Raw genomic sequence first — 21,662 nt, forward strand, 5'->3', positions numbered from 1 at the left:
TTGCACTTCACAACACATACATCCACTCCAATCCATAACATATAGATAAGAAAAATGTACACCTCCAATAGCTCTAACTCGCTCTCTTTTTCTTTTTTTTAACACCCAAACATACAGATCTGGAGCTTAGCTCCTACCTATTTCTTCTTTGTCTGCAACTAACGGGTAAAGCCATCACTGTGTTAGATGACAGTTGAACGAGAGCCCCAAGCCTCATGCAGACCCTTTACTGGTAAAACACAAAATCAGAAGCACACGTTTACTATATTCAACAACAGGCCAAGACACTGGCACATAATGTACTGCATAAAGAAAAAACCTGCTACACACAGCTTTTGGATTCTTTCAATAATTCACAAAACACACTGGGTTACACAATAGGGACGAAGCTGTGTGTCCGATCTCCAACACATAGTGATGCCGTCTCCTGGCGTTCGTTAACAGCAGGAGGGAAGAGGTGAAATAATGAAACAAATACCCAAAAAATGTATTGGTTATTTATTATTGCTGGACTAAAGCACTTCAGCCATTCAGGACACACACTCAACATAGTTGCAAAGTATTAGTTCAGAGTGTAAATTCCTTCCTGCCTTTGATAATGGGGAGGAGTCACCAGAGCGAAAATCAATTTGTGCCTCCGATAATAGGAGGAGTCACATATTACTTCCTGTCTCTGATGATGGGGAAGGAGGGACAGAGAGTAAACCAGTTTTTGCCACGGAGGATGAGTGAGGATTCACCAGAGTGTAAACCACTTTTTGCTTCTGATGATGGGAGAAACCATAGTGTAAACAACTTCCTGCCTCCGGCGATGAAAGGAGCCATCGGAGTGTACAACACTTTCTGCCTCTGATGATGGTTGGATGAGGCGCCAGATGTAAACCACCATAGAGGAAACTACTTTCTGCCTCTTAAGATGGAGGTGGGAAGCAGACCCCAACTTTTTGTTTTCACTCTATCAGTCCATTGGAGTCTGTTGTGGCATGAACATACTATACAGAAATGTTTGCTGCCCTGGATCAGATGCACTTTTCTGACAAGTACCAATGAGACTGATACGCGCATGCCAATTAATTCCAACCAGTCACTGATATTAGTTTCTCATAGAGGACCGAGTTAGGCAGTGGCGAGGCTGAACCTTTTCTAATGACAGACACTTTAAATCCATATTTAGAGGGTAAAAAGAGATCTCTGCATTTGCCTGAAGTCACCAAAGAAAATAGTTTGTTGATGTAAACATTACTGCTATGTACATTTAAATGTTACAAATTATTTCCATGTTGGTTATCTGCACTAGACTGTAAAGCTGTAGTATGTACACTCTCCAACATAGAACACGTTATTTAAGATAAACAGAACAAAAAAGATACGCATTTCCTTTTCTATGTGGCCATTTCTCATCATTACCATTAGCTGGGTGGTAAAGGTGGTGAAAATTTGAGATATTTCTAAACAAAAGGCTTAATGATCCTATCATGGTTTGTATACTACCTGGATTAGAAGGTAGGTCAATTTCACATACTGTTTGGCACTAAAAAAAGTATAAAAGGTTGGGTTCTGCATCGCTTGAGTGGTGGGAATGGATATTCAGCACTCATGTGTAGGCAGTGATCTACATGAAGAGAGAATCAAGAAGCAAGGTTGTTTCTGATTGACTGTGTTATACTTGCTTACATTTTGCAATGATGGCAAGTGATACCTGTTAGGTTACAGGGCTTCAAAGTCATCAGGGCAGTTCTTCTGCGCTATCAAGCTGAATAATAATAAAATGGACTATAAACAGAGGACTGATAGAAGCTTGCATAGGTCCATACTCAGATAGGAACATGTGCTCCTGGCGTATCTTAGTCTATCGTCTACAACCAAAATCAACCAAGAATGTATGGGAGCCGAAGGGATCCAATGAGTGACTTCAGCAGACTAAGTAAAAGCACCCTTAAGGGCGGCCTCAGCTGATTGTACATCTTGTAATATCTTCTGGAATCCCAAAGGGATTTCATGCCCAGCATTTAAATTTACGGGGGTATCTGGACCACTGAAGTGGAAGTTAACTTCCTGAAACTTGGAACTGAGAAGGTACGAAGAGCTATGATGAACTAGTTCCACTGTGTCGCTGTAGCAGCAGCGACTCTTTAAGACTGGCATAGGAGATTATTTCTATAACCTTAACACCAATTTTCCAAGGAGCAGAATGCAAGAGAATACTATCATGTTAACTTGCAAACTAGTTGTCCTAAATCACCTCTTCCATTGACTGGTTTCAGGCATGTAACATAATACTAAATCCCCTAGATTCCTACCACAAATTCACTTAGCCTCATCCCTTTTCCAGATCTTTTTAAGGTGAAGGGGAGAGGATTTCTGCTGCTTCTCTGTCTTCACTAGTATAGAAACCTGACGGGAAAGTGGGAAGACATTTGCATCCTTCTGTATGATCTACTACTTCTATATAGAGGTTAATCAATGTGGGAATCCTTTTAAGAAACGGGGTTCACAACACAGTGTCCACAAAATGTGAGGAGCCCGAAGCAGTGCCTTGCAGAAAACATTGATGTGGCTGTGTGAAAGATCACAGTGGTTTGGAATCTTCCTGCAGTGGTGAAAATTCTAAATGGCAAAACAGTACTATCTATATATGATACAAATTAAAAGCCAAAACACTTTCCTTTCCGGGATGTAAGGCAATCATTATTAACAGTCTATCAAACAGAGAAAACGTGTTTTATGCAATCAAGGTGCAAAAAATTAAAGTCCTAATATCAATATTATGGACAATCCTCTATCTCTTGGATGGAGAAAGAAAACCATAAGATTGATGCAATGGATAAATGCACTGCAGTCAAAATATTGGGTTGAATATAAATGAATGAACAGTTGGAACGTCTATATGAAGATGACAGCGGGCTGCAACAGAGAGAGCCTGAACTCGACAGACTCTTCTAGCCTATGTGATGGCTAATAAGCTCAACAGTTTAATACACAACTGGTGAATGCTGACTCCAACAGCTGCCAACAAAACAGTCACATGCCGTTCTGGATAGGGATTGTTGATGGGTGGAAATATAAGCAACAGCCCATTACAATGAGTCTGAACTGTTCAATGTTCAACAGGAGAACTCTGGTACAGTTAGGTGACCACTTAAAAACAAGAACAGGGAAATAAAGGAATAAGCGAACGAGCATTGTGAGAAGACGGATTAAGGCACCAACTTATTTTCCTATCACTGCCGGATGGCAATAACCACGCCCATTGTCCCTATCGCGATTTATAGCTAACTTATTTCATCTGCTCACTTCAAAGGCAGAGTTTTTTCTGAGAGACCAAAAGCTTTATGATTATAGGTTCAGTAATCTGTCTTTGGGCTCATAAATTAGAGATGACAGGTCAATCCTTCTTAAAATAAGCTGCTGCTTGGGAGAGAGAATCAGCTTTCATTTGTGTCCGTCATGGGATCCGAGAAGCAACATATTGTGGATTAACTGTGAGCCACCTGGGTCATCGTACACAGTGTCAGATGTTGGGCATTAACGGGGACAGAGACTTCCTTGACCACTGCAGGAAATATTTCCATCACCAAGTGAAACCAAAGTTGTGGAGACAGTGACATACTGCCTGTCTTGTAGAACACTGCTTTCTGTATATACTGGTACCTTCTTCATTCTCAAGAGATGGGGAAGGCATTCCAGTTGGGACAAACTGCTGGAAGTTGGCAATTGTTTACATAGAAAAACCAGTCTGCTTGCAATCAAATGATGTGAACTACGAAGGACCTATTGTGGAACCCCTTCCGAGACTGCAGGGAATCAGCAGCAGAATTCTGTGCCGGGTAGCACTTGCACAATAGAAAATTGGTTTTGGTTATCCAACACCAATGCCAAGCCAATGTGCTCCCACAGACTGCATGTTTTGGAAAATGTGGAATGTTTTTTCAAATCATGCCAAAACGAGCTAAAGATTTTGAATACATTTAAAATGAAGGATGAATGCTTAACGGATATTTACACGGGGCAACAGCGCACAAGCCAGTGCATCTTCACAAGCACAAGCACACAAGCCAGTGCATCTATCAAGGAGGATATCTCACTGATTAGTTTGGTAGGGTGATATAGATAGAAAAATAAGCCACTTCTGTGAATAGTAGATCTTTTAAGTGGCAATGTCAACACCTGCATTAGTGACAAACTCCCTAAAGTACAGCCAATCCGGAAAAGACAACCAGAGCAGTGGAACACTGCCAGTAATGGCCAAAAAGCAGCACAAAGCTAAATGACACTGAGCTATATTCAGCCTATTAACAATTTCCACCTGGAAATGCAGCCAGTAGTCTCAGTCAACAAAGTACATTTTATGGTATTGTAGAAGAAGGGAATGTCAGAGAGATGAAAGGCCAGGAAGCATTGCTTGATAAAGTCTGGAACATACACCGGTCACAAGGTTTACCCTCCAGATCATCAAGTCCAAAGATTACAAAATACACTACCTGTGTTGCATTCGCATGCCAACCGCAAAATAAATACAGAGAATGCCAGCCGTGCTTCAGACTGTTAAGGGCACTAGTGGCAGAGGAGAAATGCACAGATTCTCCACCAACACACGGGTTACACAAGAGAGTTAATGATTATTTGAATATTTGCACGCATTCTCTTTAACTCAGTATACTGAAAAGTCATGCCTACACTTAGCTACTATTCTCTTTGTCTTTTTTTGTGTATTCTATTTTTGTCAGTGCTTGCTTTGCATTTAAAATCTACTTTTGGGAGGAAGGTTTATGCTGAGGTAGTGCCCAGGAATACGCTGCATACTCGTGCCACGCGTGTGCAAGACCTAAAAAGTGGCTCAGTGGCAATCGAGGCAGATGTTACCATCCCTGTTCAGACCAGGCTGACAGGGTGGAGCTGCTACCTAACAGCACAAGCACAGAGGAGTCTGGGACAAGCCCCTCCCCCCCAAGGGACACATAGGGCCAGATGTTAAAGCCTGAATGCTTCTCACTCTCCTCTCTTGACCCCACTTAGAGATTGCCTGTGAGCTTGTAGGAGGAGTCTCTCACAGCCGTGTTTTCAATGTTTCTAGGAGGCCCGCGTATATCTCAGAAATCAAACGTCAGTCATTTCATCTTCCAGCTCTGCGTCATCAGTCTCTCCTTCGCCTTCTATTTCCTCCTCTTCTTCAGATGTCACACTGGTGTCATCGGCTTGATCAAGGCACTTTGGACAAGAGCAGACAAACAGGTAGTTCTCCCTTCAAAGAATAAAACACATTAATGAATCAGGCAAATGCAATATGACATCGGCATGAAAATACATACAATATTGTAGATGTGCGACTACCTTCACACATACAAACACATCTAACTATGCTTAAGTTGGTTAATTCAATGGAAAAGCTGTGTTTACTTGGCTAATAACTCTAGCTCTGTCAGACAAATCTGTATGAAACATTGCAGAAAATAGTGAAATCCGCCTAAAGAGGATTTGGATGGGATTATGACCATTAGTCTTCATTGAGTGGAAGTTTTACCCAAAAATGAAATGCTGACTAGATCGCCAACACAACAAGCCTGAATACATGTCTTCTGCCTGCCCCTCTGATTTAGTGTGAACCCATTGAGCCACTTTTAAAATAGTCCAAAAATTCTAACGCGAATACATAGAGAGACCTATAGACAAGTGGGACACCTAGGACAAGTGAATGAACCACAAATTCAAGTCTGAACCCAAAATCTGATTTGCCATGAAAAAAAGAATATTTTTTTTCTGTGTCAGTATTTTAATATATGTAGGTTAGGGCAGGAATTCTGGTGCCACATTTGGAAAAATAATAATTTTCTGAATTGCTTACAGCTTTGGCTCTGTTGCAAGAATGTGCAAAGATAGTCAAAGGCAACCTTATCGGGATGACCAGAAGGGAAATGGATCTTGGATGGAGTTGGCGGTTTCCTGAAATTACATTTCCCAAATGTAGAAATGTGTGTCCGGAGTGTTAACAATTTGAACCAAAGTAAATGTTTACAGGTAGTGATGGCGTGGGCGCTTTGCACAGGGCGCTGCTAAAGGCCATGTCCTGTAGGCTGTGAGTACAGGCTCAAATGACATTGATCAGAGTGGATTACAGAAGACCTCTTCCTGTGCTCAGCTGGTACTGTTGGGAGAGGCCTTGAGAATGGCCTGAAAGTCATGCCCTCTGCTCAGAAGTTATGGTTGGAAGGGGGGAGGGAGCACATAATTACAAATCTGAAGTAATTCACTCAAACCCATGGTTGTTTACAAGGTATAAATATTAAAATAAGTTATATTGACTTTGTTTTCTGCTTTTAGGAATGTTCAGTTGTCCACATAATGCCTTCTGATAGACTTTGAGACTCTGGAAATGGCTAATTTATCTGTGAGGATTGCTGAAGTTAGTGTGAGCCAACACCTAAACTTCAAGGAGGAGGGGGGGGGGACATGATTGATATTACCAAAGCTACAGCAGGGTGAGGAGGTGAATGAGTAATTGTCAATTCCCAGGAGCATAGCACTTTGAAACCTACACTCCCCAACAACTCTTTGCTGAGCACCAGCGTCCAGCAGAGGTGTGTCTATCTGGATCTGACAGACATCCTCCTAGGATTGTAATCGTAAGACACCACTGGTCACATGATGTCTGTTTTACTCCAGGTTATCATATGAAGTTGTGGGATACTTCACTTTTTTCTACCCCGAAATACAGCCCGTGGTTGCGGCGAGGGCACTAAGTTCTCTTGACCAAGCACAAACCCTCTTTTTCCCCCAAAAAAAGTATAGCATGTAAATGTAATAGACTCATCCATAGGGGGTAATTTTGCATATTGATTAAAAAAAACGTAAACCGTAAATCTATAGACTGCTATGTCTGAGCTCTTCAATTAGACTCTGCTGGGTTTATACCTTTAAGAAACGCTAGAAACAGACACCAGATTATATTAAGCCACTATGGAGACCCTACTAATACATCAAGTGGGTAGCTAGAACTGTTGCGCTCATTTTGGAGTTATCAACCAACTTGTGACATATGAGGTCTTCTCGAAGAGTTGTGGGGACTATTAAAAGGCAGGTAAATTTACCCATGGACATTGGCACCTCCACTGCTTCCTAGCTACAGACTCCTGAGGGCACCACATGCAGATAAGCAAACATTTATAAGCAAAGTCTCCCTTATATCAACACTAGCAGAGTTGTGGTAAGTCATACTTTTAGGTGTGCATTGCCTTTGCTTTTCCTAGTCCCCGCTCCATTTTTGTCTCCCAGCACTAGGGTCTGGCTTATTCCGACACACTTATGTCTTCAGCCTGACCAGTAAGTGCCATGCTCATGCACACTGCACAAGCAAGTCAAACATGCATTCTTCTCTGGTGCAGAAGCACACACTAGAAGAACTAGCTACTTTGATGAAGTTCTTTCTGGTGGATACAGACCAGTCTGTAGATTCCTATTCATTAGAAATCTACTCCATAACTGGCTGAATACCAAACAAAAGACTGTCTGCTTCTGTGCTCTGGCAAACCAACCCCTCCAGCTGCACACAAAGTACAACATTCATACAGACAAAGACTGCTCCCTCTCACTGCACATCCACACTCAGTACATGGAGTCAGAGAAGTGAGCCACATGTTCACAAGAAGGCACGGCTGTACCAAAACAAGCACACTCAACACACAGTGCTTGAACTGAAAGTGCACACACACACAAATCCCAGCCGTTCCCCTTCATGCCTCCGCTCTTTTTAGGACGGAACTTGGGCTCTGTTGCATGATGAGGGCAAAGTCTTCATCCTGGGATCTTCGCCCTCCGCCTGGGACGACTCCTGGTGGCCCCCAGCCCTGGGCACCGCAGCCAAGCCAACCGACCACGCACGCAACCTGGGCTTCATCCTGGACCCCTCCCTCTCGATGACCAGACAAGTCAACGCCGTCTCCTCATCGTGCTTCAGCACCCTGCGTATGCTTCGCAAGATCTTCCGCTGGATCCCGACCGAGACCAGGAAGACTGTCACCCAGGCACTCGTCACCAGCCGACTGGACTACGGAAACGCCCTCTACGCCGGAACCACAGCCAAGCTACAGAAAAGACTCCAGCGCATCCAGAACGCCTCCGACCGACTCATCCTGGATGTCCCCCGACGCAGCCACATCTCCAGCCACCTGAGGAACCTGCACTGGCTCCCCGTCGACAAGAGGATCACGTTCCGGCTCCTCACCCACGCACACAAGTCTCTCCACGACCTGGGCCCCAAGTACCTCAACGACCGCCTGACCTTCTACACGCCCACCCGCCAGCTACGGTCCACCAGCCTCGCCTTCGCAGCCGTACCACGCATCCGAAGAGCCACCGCCGGAGGAAGATCGTTCTCTTACCTGGCTGCCAAGACTTGGAACTCCCTCCCCATCCACCTTCGGCTGACCCAGGACCATCTCGCCTTCAGGAAACAACTCAAGACCTGGCTGTTCGAGCAGTAGCATACCCCTCCCCCCAAGCGCCTTGAGACCCTCCCGGGTGAGTAGTGCGCTATACAAATGGCATGATTGATTGATTGATTGAAAGTGATCTATTGTTGCTGGCACTCATTAGTAACATACACTGAGAGCACACTCACTACTGTGCATTGCCCACCCATTCACAACATGTCCTTCCTTCACCCACGTTAAAGCACAGCTACGCTAAGGTACTCACCCAATTTCCTATAGAGCCAGAAGCTCCTTAACCGCGTGCACGGAGTTGTGCAGCGGCAGAAGTGTCACACCACATATACATTCTCTCACTGAGCAGCGTTGCTCTCACAGGACATATCAAAAGATTGAAAATTGTTCATACTGATCCCAAAATGCCTTGCTGCCTTCACTCACCTGAGTGTCTTGTGTCGGCTGTGCCTGCTCCGGTCCCTCTGGCAGCAGTCTAAGTAGCTAATGCAGATTTCCTGAAAGATGACATCAGACATTAACAGTAGACTGGAGGTTTTTCGTTTTGGAGAAAGCTATCAACATTGCACAAACTACGGTTCAATGTACAAACGTAGGCATCCATACCAGATGTTAACGTGTACGGAGTTTATGGTGCATGCTGGATGTCAAACGACAAGCTAGAATCTTGATGCAAGGTGGACATTCAGATGCAAGGTAGAAGCTAGGGTGCAGCTAGTCGCCAGGGTGCACGCTGAACATCAGGGTGCACGCTAAACATCAGGGTGCACGCTAAACATCAGGGTGCACACCTTAGACATCTGCGCACACACCTTAGACATCTGGGCACACACCTTAAACATCTGGGTGCACACCTTAAACATCTGGGTGCACACCTTAAACATTTGGGTGCACACCTTAAACATTTGGGTGCACACCTTAAACATCTGGGTGCACACCTTAAACATCTGGGTGCACACCTTAAACATTTGGGTGCACGCTAAACATCAGGGTGCACGCTAAACATCAGGGTGCACGCTAAACATCAGGGTGCACGCTAAACATCAGGGTGCACGCTAAACATCAAGATGAAAGGACAATGTGGCAGAGCAAGGTAAACATTGGCAGCAGAATACATAGTGAAAGCTCTGTGACAAACATATACATTTGAGAATCTGTAAAGTACTGTTGCTTCTGTAAGCACCAAATGCATAGAACAGTCTTGTAAAAAGGGAGGTGTAATGCAAAAGCCCTGCAAAGGTGGAGATTTCACGACTGAGTGCCCTATAAACAGTTGGAGAGCTTGGATGTCATGACTGATTTAGGACGAACAATCACACAACAAAGGGTATTTAACAAAGCCTCTGCACATTAAAAAGAAGGTTCTAACTACATGCTCTTCATATCACAACTACATATAAAAGGGTTCGCCAGCTTGGGCAAAGTAGTCTCTGTAGGCGGAGGGGTGAGTTGGATACAACAGTGATTATAAACACATTTTAAACTCATTCATGTCCTACCTGGTCTTGTCAAACATACACAATAAAGAGTGGAGAAGAAAATGGCCAATAAATGTATAAAATTGCTAGAACAAGTTCAAATTATAATCTTTTTTTAACCTTCAATGCATTATTTTCTTCCATAAAATCATATCGGTCGCATTAATGGCCAGCACGTGTTCCTTGGGAGGCATGCCATTTCTCAAGGCACAGTTTCTTATTAATTGATTTTCTCCTCAGAAATAAGTATTTAAGTTGTGGTCCCTTAATGTGAGTGAATTATAGTGGATTTTACCCATTGCAATAGCTCATCACTATTTTTCATACTTCTCCCATATTTTTAAAGGGTACCCTGGAACTCGGATTCTTCACGGAGTCATGTCGCGGGATATGGCTGTAACATTAGATCACAAAGTGACACTTCTGCTGAATGCGGTCAAGGGAAAAAACTGTACTAGTGTGCAACATGTTGACTTGTCGCTGTGTGAACACAGTAAACCTCTGAAGAAAAACACTGCTCTCTCATTACGGAAACACACAGGTCAGACCCCACACTAGTTGCCTAATCGCAGAACAAGTGAACTTGGCTCAACACATCGTTCTACTCCTCGGTCCGCAGACAGCCGAGTCAATAACAAGATGGCAAAGCTTAGCTCCAAGAATTGCTTCTGGAGCACCCGCGCTCTAGTCTTTTTTGTCCCTACTCATGTATTGTTTAGCAAATGAAGATCCTTATGCTCTTGAGTGTTATTGGTGGCTCCAGAGAGACACCTGAGCACTTAGGCCATCTAGAGGGTTTATGGAGGTGCCTGCTCACCAACCTATTTTGCATCTGGGAAAATAAGAATTATTTTTCATCGTATAGCTGGTATTTGAACTGGTAAAGCTACATTGATTTTCTTTTTCTCTTACTATTATAAGAATTACTTTACACGTTTGCAAAAAACGTTTTTTGCAGTTGTCCCAAGCTTTAGCTTGCTGACAAGTTTTGCTGTAAATCGGTTTGAGTCTTGGGCAAGGACAACACTGCCTTCTGAGGTCAGGATACTTAATTCTAACAAAGTGGGTGTTAGATCTGGCATCATTGGCGTGAGTCTCCCTTCCATTCTGACGGATTGCCTCCTCTGTTTTGATATGTTTTTGCTGGTTATATGCTTTGGGCACTGTGCCACTGCTATTTAGTGCCACAGTGCAAGTGCTCCCTATGTTAAATTGGTGTACTAATTGGTGATTCCATGATTGGATTATTTGATTTACCCGTCAGCCCCTAGTACAGTGCACCATGTGTGCCCAGGGCCTGTGAATCAAATGTTGCTGGTGGGCTTGCAGCACTGGTTGTGCCACCCACAGAAGCAGCTTTTAAAGTGTGTCTCAGGCCTGCCATTGCAAGGCCTGTGTGCAGTAAGTGACTGCCATGTCGACTTGGCAAGTGCACCCACTTGCCAGTCCCTAAACCTTCCCTTTGCTTCATATTAGACACCCCTATGGTAGGCCCAATGGCAGGGTGCATTGTAAGTATAAGGTAGGACATGCTCTGGTGTGTGTAGCATGTCCTAATAGTGAACTACAGCCATTTTCGTGTTTCACTATTACAAGGCTACCTATTCTCCCTCGGCTAGAATGAGCAGTTAGACTATTACATTCTTATAATCCTTTTTTTTTTTTTAAATATCTTTATTGAATTTTTTTAGTTACAGAGTCCTCCCCCCCCCCCCCCCCCCCAAGTCAGACAGGTTCAACAGAGAATACTTCACATATAAACACAGAGAAATTAGGAAATTAGAATTCGTAAATCATACATTACTAGCTAAGTAAGTCAATCAAACAACCATTCTTATAATCCTAACTGACTCAGGGAACATAGTAGAAATTCGAATTTAGTATGCCTGAACTCATAATATTAAAATACATCTTTTAGTAAAGTTGGTTTTAATATTCTGTTTGAAAATACCACTTTTAGAAAGTAGGTATTTTCTTGCCTAACTGTCCAGGCCAGCCTCTGCTGGGTTGTGTATTCCTTGTCTGGGTTTGTGACTGACAAGGCTGGGGGATTCCAGGAAACAGGCTGGGGCAGCCCAGTGGTGAATAGAGAGATCTGCATCTAGATGGGAGGAAGGAGTTGCACCTGGAGCCTGAATGGAGCTGGGCCTTCCCTCTACAATGCTGGCGCCACCTCCTGTGGCTTGTCTGATGTCTCTGCCCCGCACTGTGAGAGGAGAGAAGGAATCTTGTCAACAAAGTGCTCCAGAGCGTTGCCTTCCCACCCCTGTGCTGGCTCCACCTCCTGTGGGGCGTCTGATGTCTCTGTCCTGCACAGTGAAAGGAAGGAAAGAGTCATGTAAACAAAGTGCTCAGGAACTGGTTTGGACTAGGCAGAGGCCTCCCTGCCTTCAGAGAACAAAGGATTTTGGGGCATAAATATTGGGACCCTGATCCCAAGAAATTAGATCACTTCTGAAACAAGAAACCTTTTGCCAAGGAGAAGAACCAAGGAAGCTGCAGGAGTTTTACTGCCCCTCTGCCAATGTGCTGTTTGCTGGGTTGGCCTGCAGTGGTTGCTTCATTGCCAAGGACAGGAGAAGGAACTTTAAGGACTTTCATCATCTTCAGAATATTCTCCAAGGGCTTGAACTGTGCTTGCCTCATGCTGAAGTCTTGGAACAAAAGACTTCATCTCCATCTCCCCTCTGAATTTCCTTGCTGGGAATTCTGACTCCAGACATTTGCGAGTCGCTGGGACCTGGAAGCGCGACGCATCGAGAGGAAGCGTGTCGCCGCCACAGCTGAAATTGTTGCATCGCCGGAGAGGCGAGCCTTCGCCGCATCTCCCTGGAAGCGTGTGTTCATCGAAGCTGCCTGCTGTCGCCTCACCGGAGAAGCGTGACGCCATCGAGAGAGTCGCCATAGGATCACCAGAGAAGCGTGTCGCAGGGCCTGTCGCAGGGCCTGTTGCGGGGCCTGTCGCGGCTCCAAAGTACAGAGTCGTCGCAAGGCTGCCAGGGCGCCTACGCATCATCATCGCCGCGTCATTGCATCGTCGCATCAAGGGCGCCATGTCCTCGCATCGAACCGGATCATTGCATCGCATTAAGGCGCCATCTTGCGCACCACAACGAGCCCGCAGGCCGAGAATCTACGCATCACCTCCGCACCGGTAAGGATCACGACGCATCCCCCACTCTGCACAAGCATTGAGGCATGACGCATCATGTCCCCCGGATCACGGAACCAACGCATCTCCCCTTTTGCAAGCCTTTTGTTCACTTTGCGTTACGCATCCAGGTACTTTGTTGAGAACTTTGTCGCATTTATCACTAACTTGAATTAAGTAACTTTTATCATCTTTAAAGCACTCTTAAGTGTAGTATTGTGGATTTTTTTCATTTGTGGTCCTGTGTTAAGTCTATATAAAGAATACTTATTTTTATAAAACCTGTGTTGTGTCCATCTGTAGTGTTTTCACTGGATTACTGTGTATATTCACAAACGCTTAACACACTGCCTCTGAGATAAGCCTGTCTGCTCGTGCCAAGCTACCAAGGGGCTGAACAGGGGTTATTAAGGAGTGTAATCCCCTTATCCTGACTTAGAAGTAAGGGTCCCTATTTGGACAAAGGTGATTACCATTGCCAACTAGAGACGCCCAGATGTAACAGTGGGTAACAGTAAGAATGCATGCTTCCACAGCTTAGAATCCTCCCTTTTCTCCTGTGATTCTCCCACCCTGAACTGGGAAAGTAAACTACGCCTCATTATCTGCGTTCTAACGGGGAGAGAGAACTGCAGGACACCTTTTTCAGTCCACACGATCGTCACTGTGTGTCACTGTGATTGCAGTAATTGTTACTTCTGGGTCTTATTCTTCGACTTCATGACAACAGATATTTTGCACATTATAGTGCACTGTGGATTGGGGCGAACAGAGATACTATTCTTATTACATAATAGCAAAATTTGGCAACTGTAATCTTTTCACGTCACCAAGCGTCTTACAAAGGCCTCTCCCATTACATTACGATTTTAATGTGGACAGACTTGCGCTCACACATATTCTGTGCAATGATGTATCTAAACACACAATTTTAGGAGAAAATACCTCCTTTCAAGTGGCTGCCATGCATCTCAACTTCAAGCTCACCTTTTCATCAACGTTAAATAACTCCCATACGCCTGGCCACTGCCCCTTCCCTGAACTGTGCTGTTCACTAACGGTGGGCGGTGAACTTCGCTCTGCCAGAGGGGGTTGCGGAGTTTTGCTCACTCCGTGCTCCGCTCAGAACGCGGAGTTTGGCAGTAACTCTGCAACCTCGGCGTAACAGAGTTTACCGGCACCCATCATGAGAGACATATGAAAATTAAATCACATTTGTAGCCTCTGCCTGTTGTTGAGGAATCAAGACACTGTGTTGGCCTCTTTTCATAGGTGGCTTTGCAAAGTTTGCACCAGATTGACAGTCGGGAGAGTGCATCTGCTTGTTGTGTGGAGGCGGCTTGTTTCAAAGCTCTTTCTGTGGCCAATGTGGCTCAGGTATAAGACTTCGCCTGTCTTTGAGTCGCACTTACTGCTGTGAGGCTCACCAGTCTGCTAGGTCGGCACACAGAACACTCCACTCTTTGCAGGATGTGCCTTCTTCAGTGCTGAACTGTGGTGAGCAGGGGGCCTGTGACGGAAGAGGGGGCTCCCCTTGAAGCCTGAGACCCATTGATGGGTGCCAATAGGCACATCAGCACCAGCAGAGGAGGATTTGTGAGCAAAAACGTCAGCTCCAGCTGAACCACGGTAAATAAGTGGCTGAGGAGGAGGCAGGGGTTAAAGGGGTTCAGGAAGTGCTTGGCTCTGAGTGATGAGGTGTGTTGGCACCAATTAACTTTTAAAAGCTAAATGCCAACTCCAGTTTCACTTTCAACATCAGCCTCCGCAATTCTGCCAGCTCACGCAACTCCGTGGAATTCGACAGAGTTTTTATGCAACTACGCTGAATTACACAGAGTTTAACTCTGTGAGCTCCGCCCACCCTTACTGCTCACATGATGTTCAGTAGGCGGCTGCCTGTCTGTGCTCCAGGGATGCTGCCTTCTCCACACTGGCCCTTGAAGAACCCTAACTGTTTAATGTTTCAGAGTATGCCAGCTTGTTATGGACGCTATGTGACTGTCCTCTTCAGGGCTGAATGTGAAGATAAGGGACTTGAAAAGCGCATAGTTTCCAGGAGCCTGGTTAAATCCTATCCTCCAAGGCACTTGTAGCATGAGGAGTTTGGGATTTACGAAACTGCCTTTTAAATAGAATTATACATCAATCCTCTAACTGCTGCCCTAAAATGTCCAGCAATCACCATGAGGATGTCTTGCCTGTGCGCATAGTTTCTGGTAGGAAAAATACAAGATGGTAAACAGATGTAAGTAGAGTCCAGGACAAATTTGCTTTGAGATTTTTGCTGTGGCTTCTCTTTTCATTAAAAACTGTGACTACAAATTACCTGTGGAGGCAGAAGTAGAAGACAGTTTATACTTGCGGGACAGGAGACTACATTTGCGAGAACATTATAGGATGCATAGTGGTTTAAAACAATTACTTGACTGGAATTTGCTGTCAATTACGCAAACTGAATAATTCACCATTATTTGTCGTAAAACACACATGTACACTTCTGTAAGTGCAAACAGTAAAATTGCTTGGTGAGATTACATTGAATTGATCAGTTTTGCCCGAAGATCAAATGTTTCGAATGTAAATGGTTTGAAAATACCCACGTACTTAAAGTACATTAGTGTGAATGTATTATTATTTTTAAATACACTGTACTTTTCATTCAGTCTTTTATGTTTCTTGCTCATTTTACTCTTCCCATTGAGTTCCCTTCTCTTTTCCCCTCTTAATGTCCATTTTCATCTTTTTTTCCGTCTTGTGTAATAGAAACAGTGGTAGCGTTGTCTCTACAACACGTTTGCACCGCCTGCCCATACACCCCTGCTCCTTTCAGTACGTTTCTCTTATGGTCCCAACTTCATCTCCCTTTTACCCTATCTCCCTTCTGGTGCTTACTTGTGCTACCTCCTTTTTGTTTTCCGAACCCACTTCCATTTTACTTTACTTCCACACCAATTGCAATCTCAAACCATTTATTTAGACCTAAATATAATTTTAACCAAATGATAGAAACTAGTCACTGGGCTCCCCCCTTGGTTCTGGGGTACATGTTTTCTCCTACACATCTGGAATGGAATTCCTTCCTAAATACCCTACAGCCCAGCCCACACTTCATATGCTTCAGAAGCCAAATGAATCAGTAGATTTTTTTTGCCCATCCCTATTCAGTTAAGTTCACAAACTTTATTCCGATAAACAATGTGTCCATAAAAGTGCACGGTAATTAAAAGAGACAAAATGTAGCAATATATAATAGCAAGAATTACAGTTGTATAAACACGATGACATAAAATCCTTAAATGGCAATTTAAAACCGAATTCATCATAAATAAATCACTAGTGTAAACCAATCCATTAAATAATTAGGAATTATGTATACATTATTAGAACTCAATCCATGAGCATTGACATTCGAGCCCTAGTAGGAACTCTCAGAAAAGTACTTAGGCGAAAAACCAATTCTTCATTTTCTAAGGCCCATCCCTATTAGAAACTTTATCAATCACCTGTCAGGAGTGGATTGTTCTTGGTTTGTCATATGGTTTTTATATATTTACCAAAGTGATGCCCTGCTTTGCTACTCTTCATACTGCCCTGCATAAATGCATTAAAAACACACACATAAGAGCATAGAAATATGTGCAGCCACATTACAAAGCACAAACTCACCTCCCCTTTCTGTATGTCATCCAGAGCAGTGAGGTGCAAGAGGAAGTTATTGTCCGGGAATGACGTCTCGGCGTTGGGGATACAGCTGTGGTTACCTGTGTTTGGGAGAGGGACAAAAAACACCCCTTTAAAAGTTAATCTGTGAGTTGAAGACATCATTCCAGGACATGACTTGGGTAGTTAGCTATGAACTGTAGGGAGCCCGACACTACAGGAAGGTGCCGGGGTATGGATCCCATTTAATGTGATCGCCTAGGTTGGGACGGATTCCTATCAGGGCACCTGAGCCCCTCAAGGTGCAGAGCCTGCGATGGAGACCACCAGGACAGCCCCAGGCTTGCACGACTAGAGGACACTACCCGTCCCTCCGTTGCCCGTTTACACAGATTTCCGGAAAGACGGCTGTACCCCGGTCTTCTTTTCCATATATATGGCCCAAGGACATACTCGGAACATCACCTTAACGTTACCCGCCCACGCCGGGTTGGAATTATCACCGGCCTTTTGCTTGTCTTTCTAGACACCCGACAGCCCTGAAGAGTCACGGGTCCAGTGCCCGCTTGACGAAACACGTGTCGGCTGGTTGCTTGTCTCTGATGTTTCTTCCAAGAAGGAAGACTCAATACACTTAAATTGGGATAAAAAAAAAAGACCTTTTATCTGTGTCCATCTTGTTTCTCTAGAATACGTTTTTCTTTTCACAATTGATGATACTTATCTTCACCTCAGGACTTTATTGTTCTCAGTGAAGTGGGCCCTTGCCACTACTTGCAGAGGTTTTGGGGTCTCCTCTGACCTTTTAGCACCGTTGCCCTTTGGTGCTTTTATTCTCACTCTTCCGCTACCAGCACAAGCGCCAGTCTTCCTGTACACTCGAAAACCCATCCCAGAACCCTCAGCCCCAGGCTTGTTGTGCGCTCTAGCCGCAAGCCTATACCCTCACAGACACCAAGCACTGGAGAGAGAGCAGATTGTTCCTCAATACTTACAGCAGCTCTGCAGCATGTAAAGGCCAGACCCCTCGCAGTTCAGAAATTCGCCTGTCACTGCAACAGAAAGAGACACTTTTGGACCCTTATCCTTTATTGATTGGCGAAAACCAAAACAATGTTATTACAAAATAAAATAGTGTCAACAAGACTACATCAAGCACAAAGCTGGTCAGCATCAAACTGAAGTGCTTTGTAAATTATCTCCAGCGATGCATCTAAATGTTCAATGCTCAACGTTCTGCGACATGCTGACTGATCCAATACATGTCTATTTACAACATGCTGATCGCACAGCCCAAGAAACATATTCCAACACGCCAGCTAGGGATTCAAGAAACGAAATGATTGCTAAACATATCCACATCACCGATACACTCAGAAGTTTCATTCAAACACTGTATGCAATTTCTCTTGTAAAAAAAAAAGCACTCATGAAATACAGAAGACCATATACTACAGGCATCTCCCGCCCTCCACTGTATGGCCATGTCATTAGGAGGCTAATGGGATTTAAAACCATTCGGTATGGCAATTTTTGATTGCAAATGCATTTTAGGAGACCCAAAAACCACAAGGATATCTGGCACTACGTCAAAACACCCAGGCCTACGTTACTGCTACGTCTTGAGCAGGGGACTGAGTAGGAGGGAAATGTGATTCGTTTTCCGCCTCTGTGATGTGGAAGTCATCATCGTGATGTTTGAGATGCATGGAGGCTTAGAGAAAGGTAGCCACAAAGGATCCAAATTTGGTGTCTATATTATAGTCCTGTGCATGATAAGCTTAGGGAAGGATTTTACAGCCTTTTTGATGCAGCAGCAAGGCAGGTACCCCCATAGCTACCTCAAGAACATGCAGCCTCAAGAGAATTCAGGTATCAGAGAGCAGACACAATTAGTGGGAGGAAGATTTTCCTGCCAATGATCATCTCCCTCTGTATTCGGCACACTGTCACTTGGAGATATAGTAAAAAGAAGGATCTCTATGTCTGGTCATTTCTAGTTGATGTCGTGAGAAAATTTAGCGGAGTCCTTGGAGAGCAGCAAAGGCTATATATATTCATGTATCTCCTTGTGTTAATGTGCATATATTAACACTAACTATAAGCAATAAATAACAAGTAACAAAGGATCACGCCTGCATTTATTGCTATATGCTCTTCAAACAAAAATAACCATTTATGTTATTTATAAACCAGAAAAATATGAATTATATGAAATTCCTGAAAAATGTCACTTGAAATTATCGTCATGTTGCCCCTATGCTCATATGCACTGGAAATGTACATGTCAAAAATGTGCATGTGATGATCACAACTTCACGCTAGCTGAATTTGAGTAATGTATTTGACATGTTGTGGGAGTTTATATCCCTGATTTTTTATCTTTAATTGTTGAAGCCCTGATGAAGTCAATAAACCGACAAAACACGTGTTGGCTACATGAACATTAAAAAAGATCTACGAATAAAAAAATCTCTGCTGAAGCCAAAGATTTGGATGATTGTATTATTCATGTGGAACATATTCTCTTCCTCCTGTTAATGTCTAATCAGGATTATTACTGAACGGAAAAACCTACCGTATATAATCTGTGTATAGTGTGTGCCCAAGATTTGTTTAATTTTGTATAGGATTCCCATCTTAGGGAATTCAGTTAGGCGTGTAGGGTAAACACTCCTTCCTTGTGGGCACCACTCTAAAGAATTTCTCATTCCAAGTACAGTGTCTTACTGTCAGGTGAGAGTCACCTCAAAATCCCAAATTTACCCATGCAATTCTATTTACAATGGGTGGATGTTGAGAAAATTCTGTCACATTGAATGCATTACTCCTTTTATAGAAAACCAACAGAAAAATATTGCACCCATGACCCATCAAAATAAAGTCTCAAAGGGAGCAATGTTTTCATTTACAAATGTGCATGAAGTTTTATGAATCCAATAAACAACCCATAGGTCTTACAAAAATCAGGTAGATTGCATTGCTGTGCATTACAGCAGTAGTTTGGGTATTTCTCCTGGTTTTGGGTGCACTGTATACCTTACAAACATGGTAAATCAAAGAACAAAAGACCAGCCAATGGCTTTCAGTGGTTTAATTTTGTCATGTTAAAATAAGTGTGTGTTACACAACCGCTCAGCCTGTGAAATATCCTGTAAACAGAACTTTCATTCTTTAGATAATTAATTCTTAAGATGTTGGTGAAAAACCTTGGAACATAACTATCTGGGCAACAAATATGGGATCTTTGTGTTAAACACAATTAACACAATTAGGCACTCGGAAGAGAAGGGGCTGAAATCCTAGGCACCGACTAGTTGCACAGTACCAAACTCCCTTGGGGGAAAAAAAGTAATACTGATTACAATCATATAGTGAACTACAGACAATCACAAGTAGATCCACCAGACACGCGGACAGACTGAGACAATGCTGCATGCCCCGTGGGACTGCCCTAGGATGCGGCCATACTGGATACATGTGGCCAATGTATTTCAGAGGTCACAGAAGACAGCCCTTTCGGGAATATGGTTTAGTACTGCAGCCCTGAGGATATCCATGTGAGACACTGCCCGGCATTGGAGGGCAGGGGAGGTACAAAACTTGGACCTCTTGATAAATGGAATGGTCTGGCATTTGCTAGTAGAACGCTCAGTATACAAGGCCCGTGGCTGCCCATGGAATTCGACAAAGTTTGGGGCCCATGTAGAGAATTTCGGAATATAGCTTAGTGTTTCGGAGGAAATGTGTGAGTCGAGGAGATATACGCAATGGTGAGATCATGTCCTAAAGATCCGATATTAACAGGCAGGTTGCAAAAAAGGACCCACAAGCGGGGATGAGTTAGGGTAGCTCTGGGGTGACTCGGCACAAGCCTGGCATATGAATACTGATTGACTGTAAACAATGGAAAGGTTTAAAAATTGACAATACGGAGGGTTCTACTATACATGCTGTAAACCTAAAATAAATAAGAATTCTATCAATCCACCAAACATCATCTGCGGCATACCTTTCTCAATGTCTTTATAGAGCTGGTCAATGAAGGAGTCCAGCTGTTCCCTCTCTGGCGCCTGCAGATCAAGGGCATCACAGCCATGCACCCACTGACTCAAGGAGCTGCAGAGAAATAAATAGAAGCATTGACTGATTAGAAATTAAAGAACCAAGTAATGTTCAGTCCTCCTACGTGATATTATCAATGAGGTGTGTGGTTATTGTGCCAAGAAAAAAAATACCTTCAACTTTCCAACAACGTGAATAATACTTTGGGGGCAAGTAACAGAGGTAAAGAACAAGTTACTTACCTTTGGTAACACTGTATCTGGTAAAGACTTATCAAGCCGCAGATTCCTTACTTTAGAATATTACCCAGACATCAGGCTGGATCTGGAAATCTCCTAGCAGTACCCCTGCGCGATGGGACATGGCACTGTTCAGCTCCGCAACAGTGTTACCCGTGCCTGAATTGACGTGCATGGTGCCTATATAGGTGCCACCCCAGGGCGCTGATGTCAGTGTCTTTTCACGATTTTCCACACCAGAAGCGTAGAGCCACGAAGGATGCAGACACACTGGTGAGCATTTCAAAAGGCCCTCAGAAGGGTGACCCCAAAACTGAAATCCGTTCGCAGAGTGGGGAGGATCAGTAAGAAAACTGCAGTTAGATAGAGTCTTTTCCAGCAAAGGCATTACCAAAGGTAAGCAACTGTTCATCCGATAGAGACTTCTAGTTACAGATTCCTTACCTTCGAATAGATACCCAAGCAATACATCCCAGGTGGTGGTACTGTGAAATAGATTAGACCCGCAGGACCGAACGGGCAAAATGCACATCACAATGGACCGGACCATCCAGCCAGCAATGTTTTATGAATGTATGCAAGAACACCCAACTTGCTCCTTAAAAGATGTTCAGGACAAGGACTCGCG

The 21,662-nt window shown here is 43.8% G+C and overlaps 1 protein-coding gene across 1 annotated transcript in view; it reads right to left on the minus strand.

Annotated features, from left to right (window-relative positions):
• Positions 1-477: 477 nt before the first annotated feature.
• The window catches only part of SMYD5 (SMYD family member 5), a 186,940-nt gene continuing 165,755 nt past the window's right edge, over positions 478-21,662 (minus strand). Inside the window, exons 9-13 of the mRNA XM_078674483.1 lie at positions 20,743-20,849; positions 17,726-17,782; positions 16,737-16,831; positions 8,865-8,935; positions 478-5,242 (exon numbers count right to left, since the gene is read on the minus strand). Of these exons, the coding sequence (XP_078530609.1) occupies positions 5,098-5,242; positions 8,865-8,935; positions 16,737-16,831; positions 17,726-17,782; positions 20,743-20,849 (475 nt within the window). The 3' untranslated portion in view covers positions 478-5,097. The remainder of the gene's footprint in view (positions 5,243-8,864; positions 8,936-16,736; positions 16,832-17,725; positions 17,783-20,742; positions 20,850-21,662) is intronic.

Source organism: Lissotriton helveticus, chromosome 2_1 (assembly GCF_964261635.1).
Source record: "Lissotriton helveticus chromosome 2_1, aLisHel1.1, whole genome shotgun sequence".
Taxonomy (NCBI): domain Eukaryota; kingdom Metazoa; phylum Chordata; class Amphibia; order Caudata; family Salamandridae; genus Lissotriton; species Lissotriton helveticus.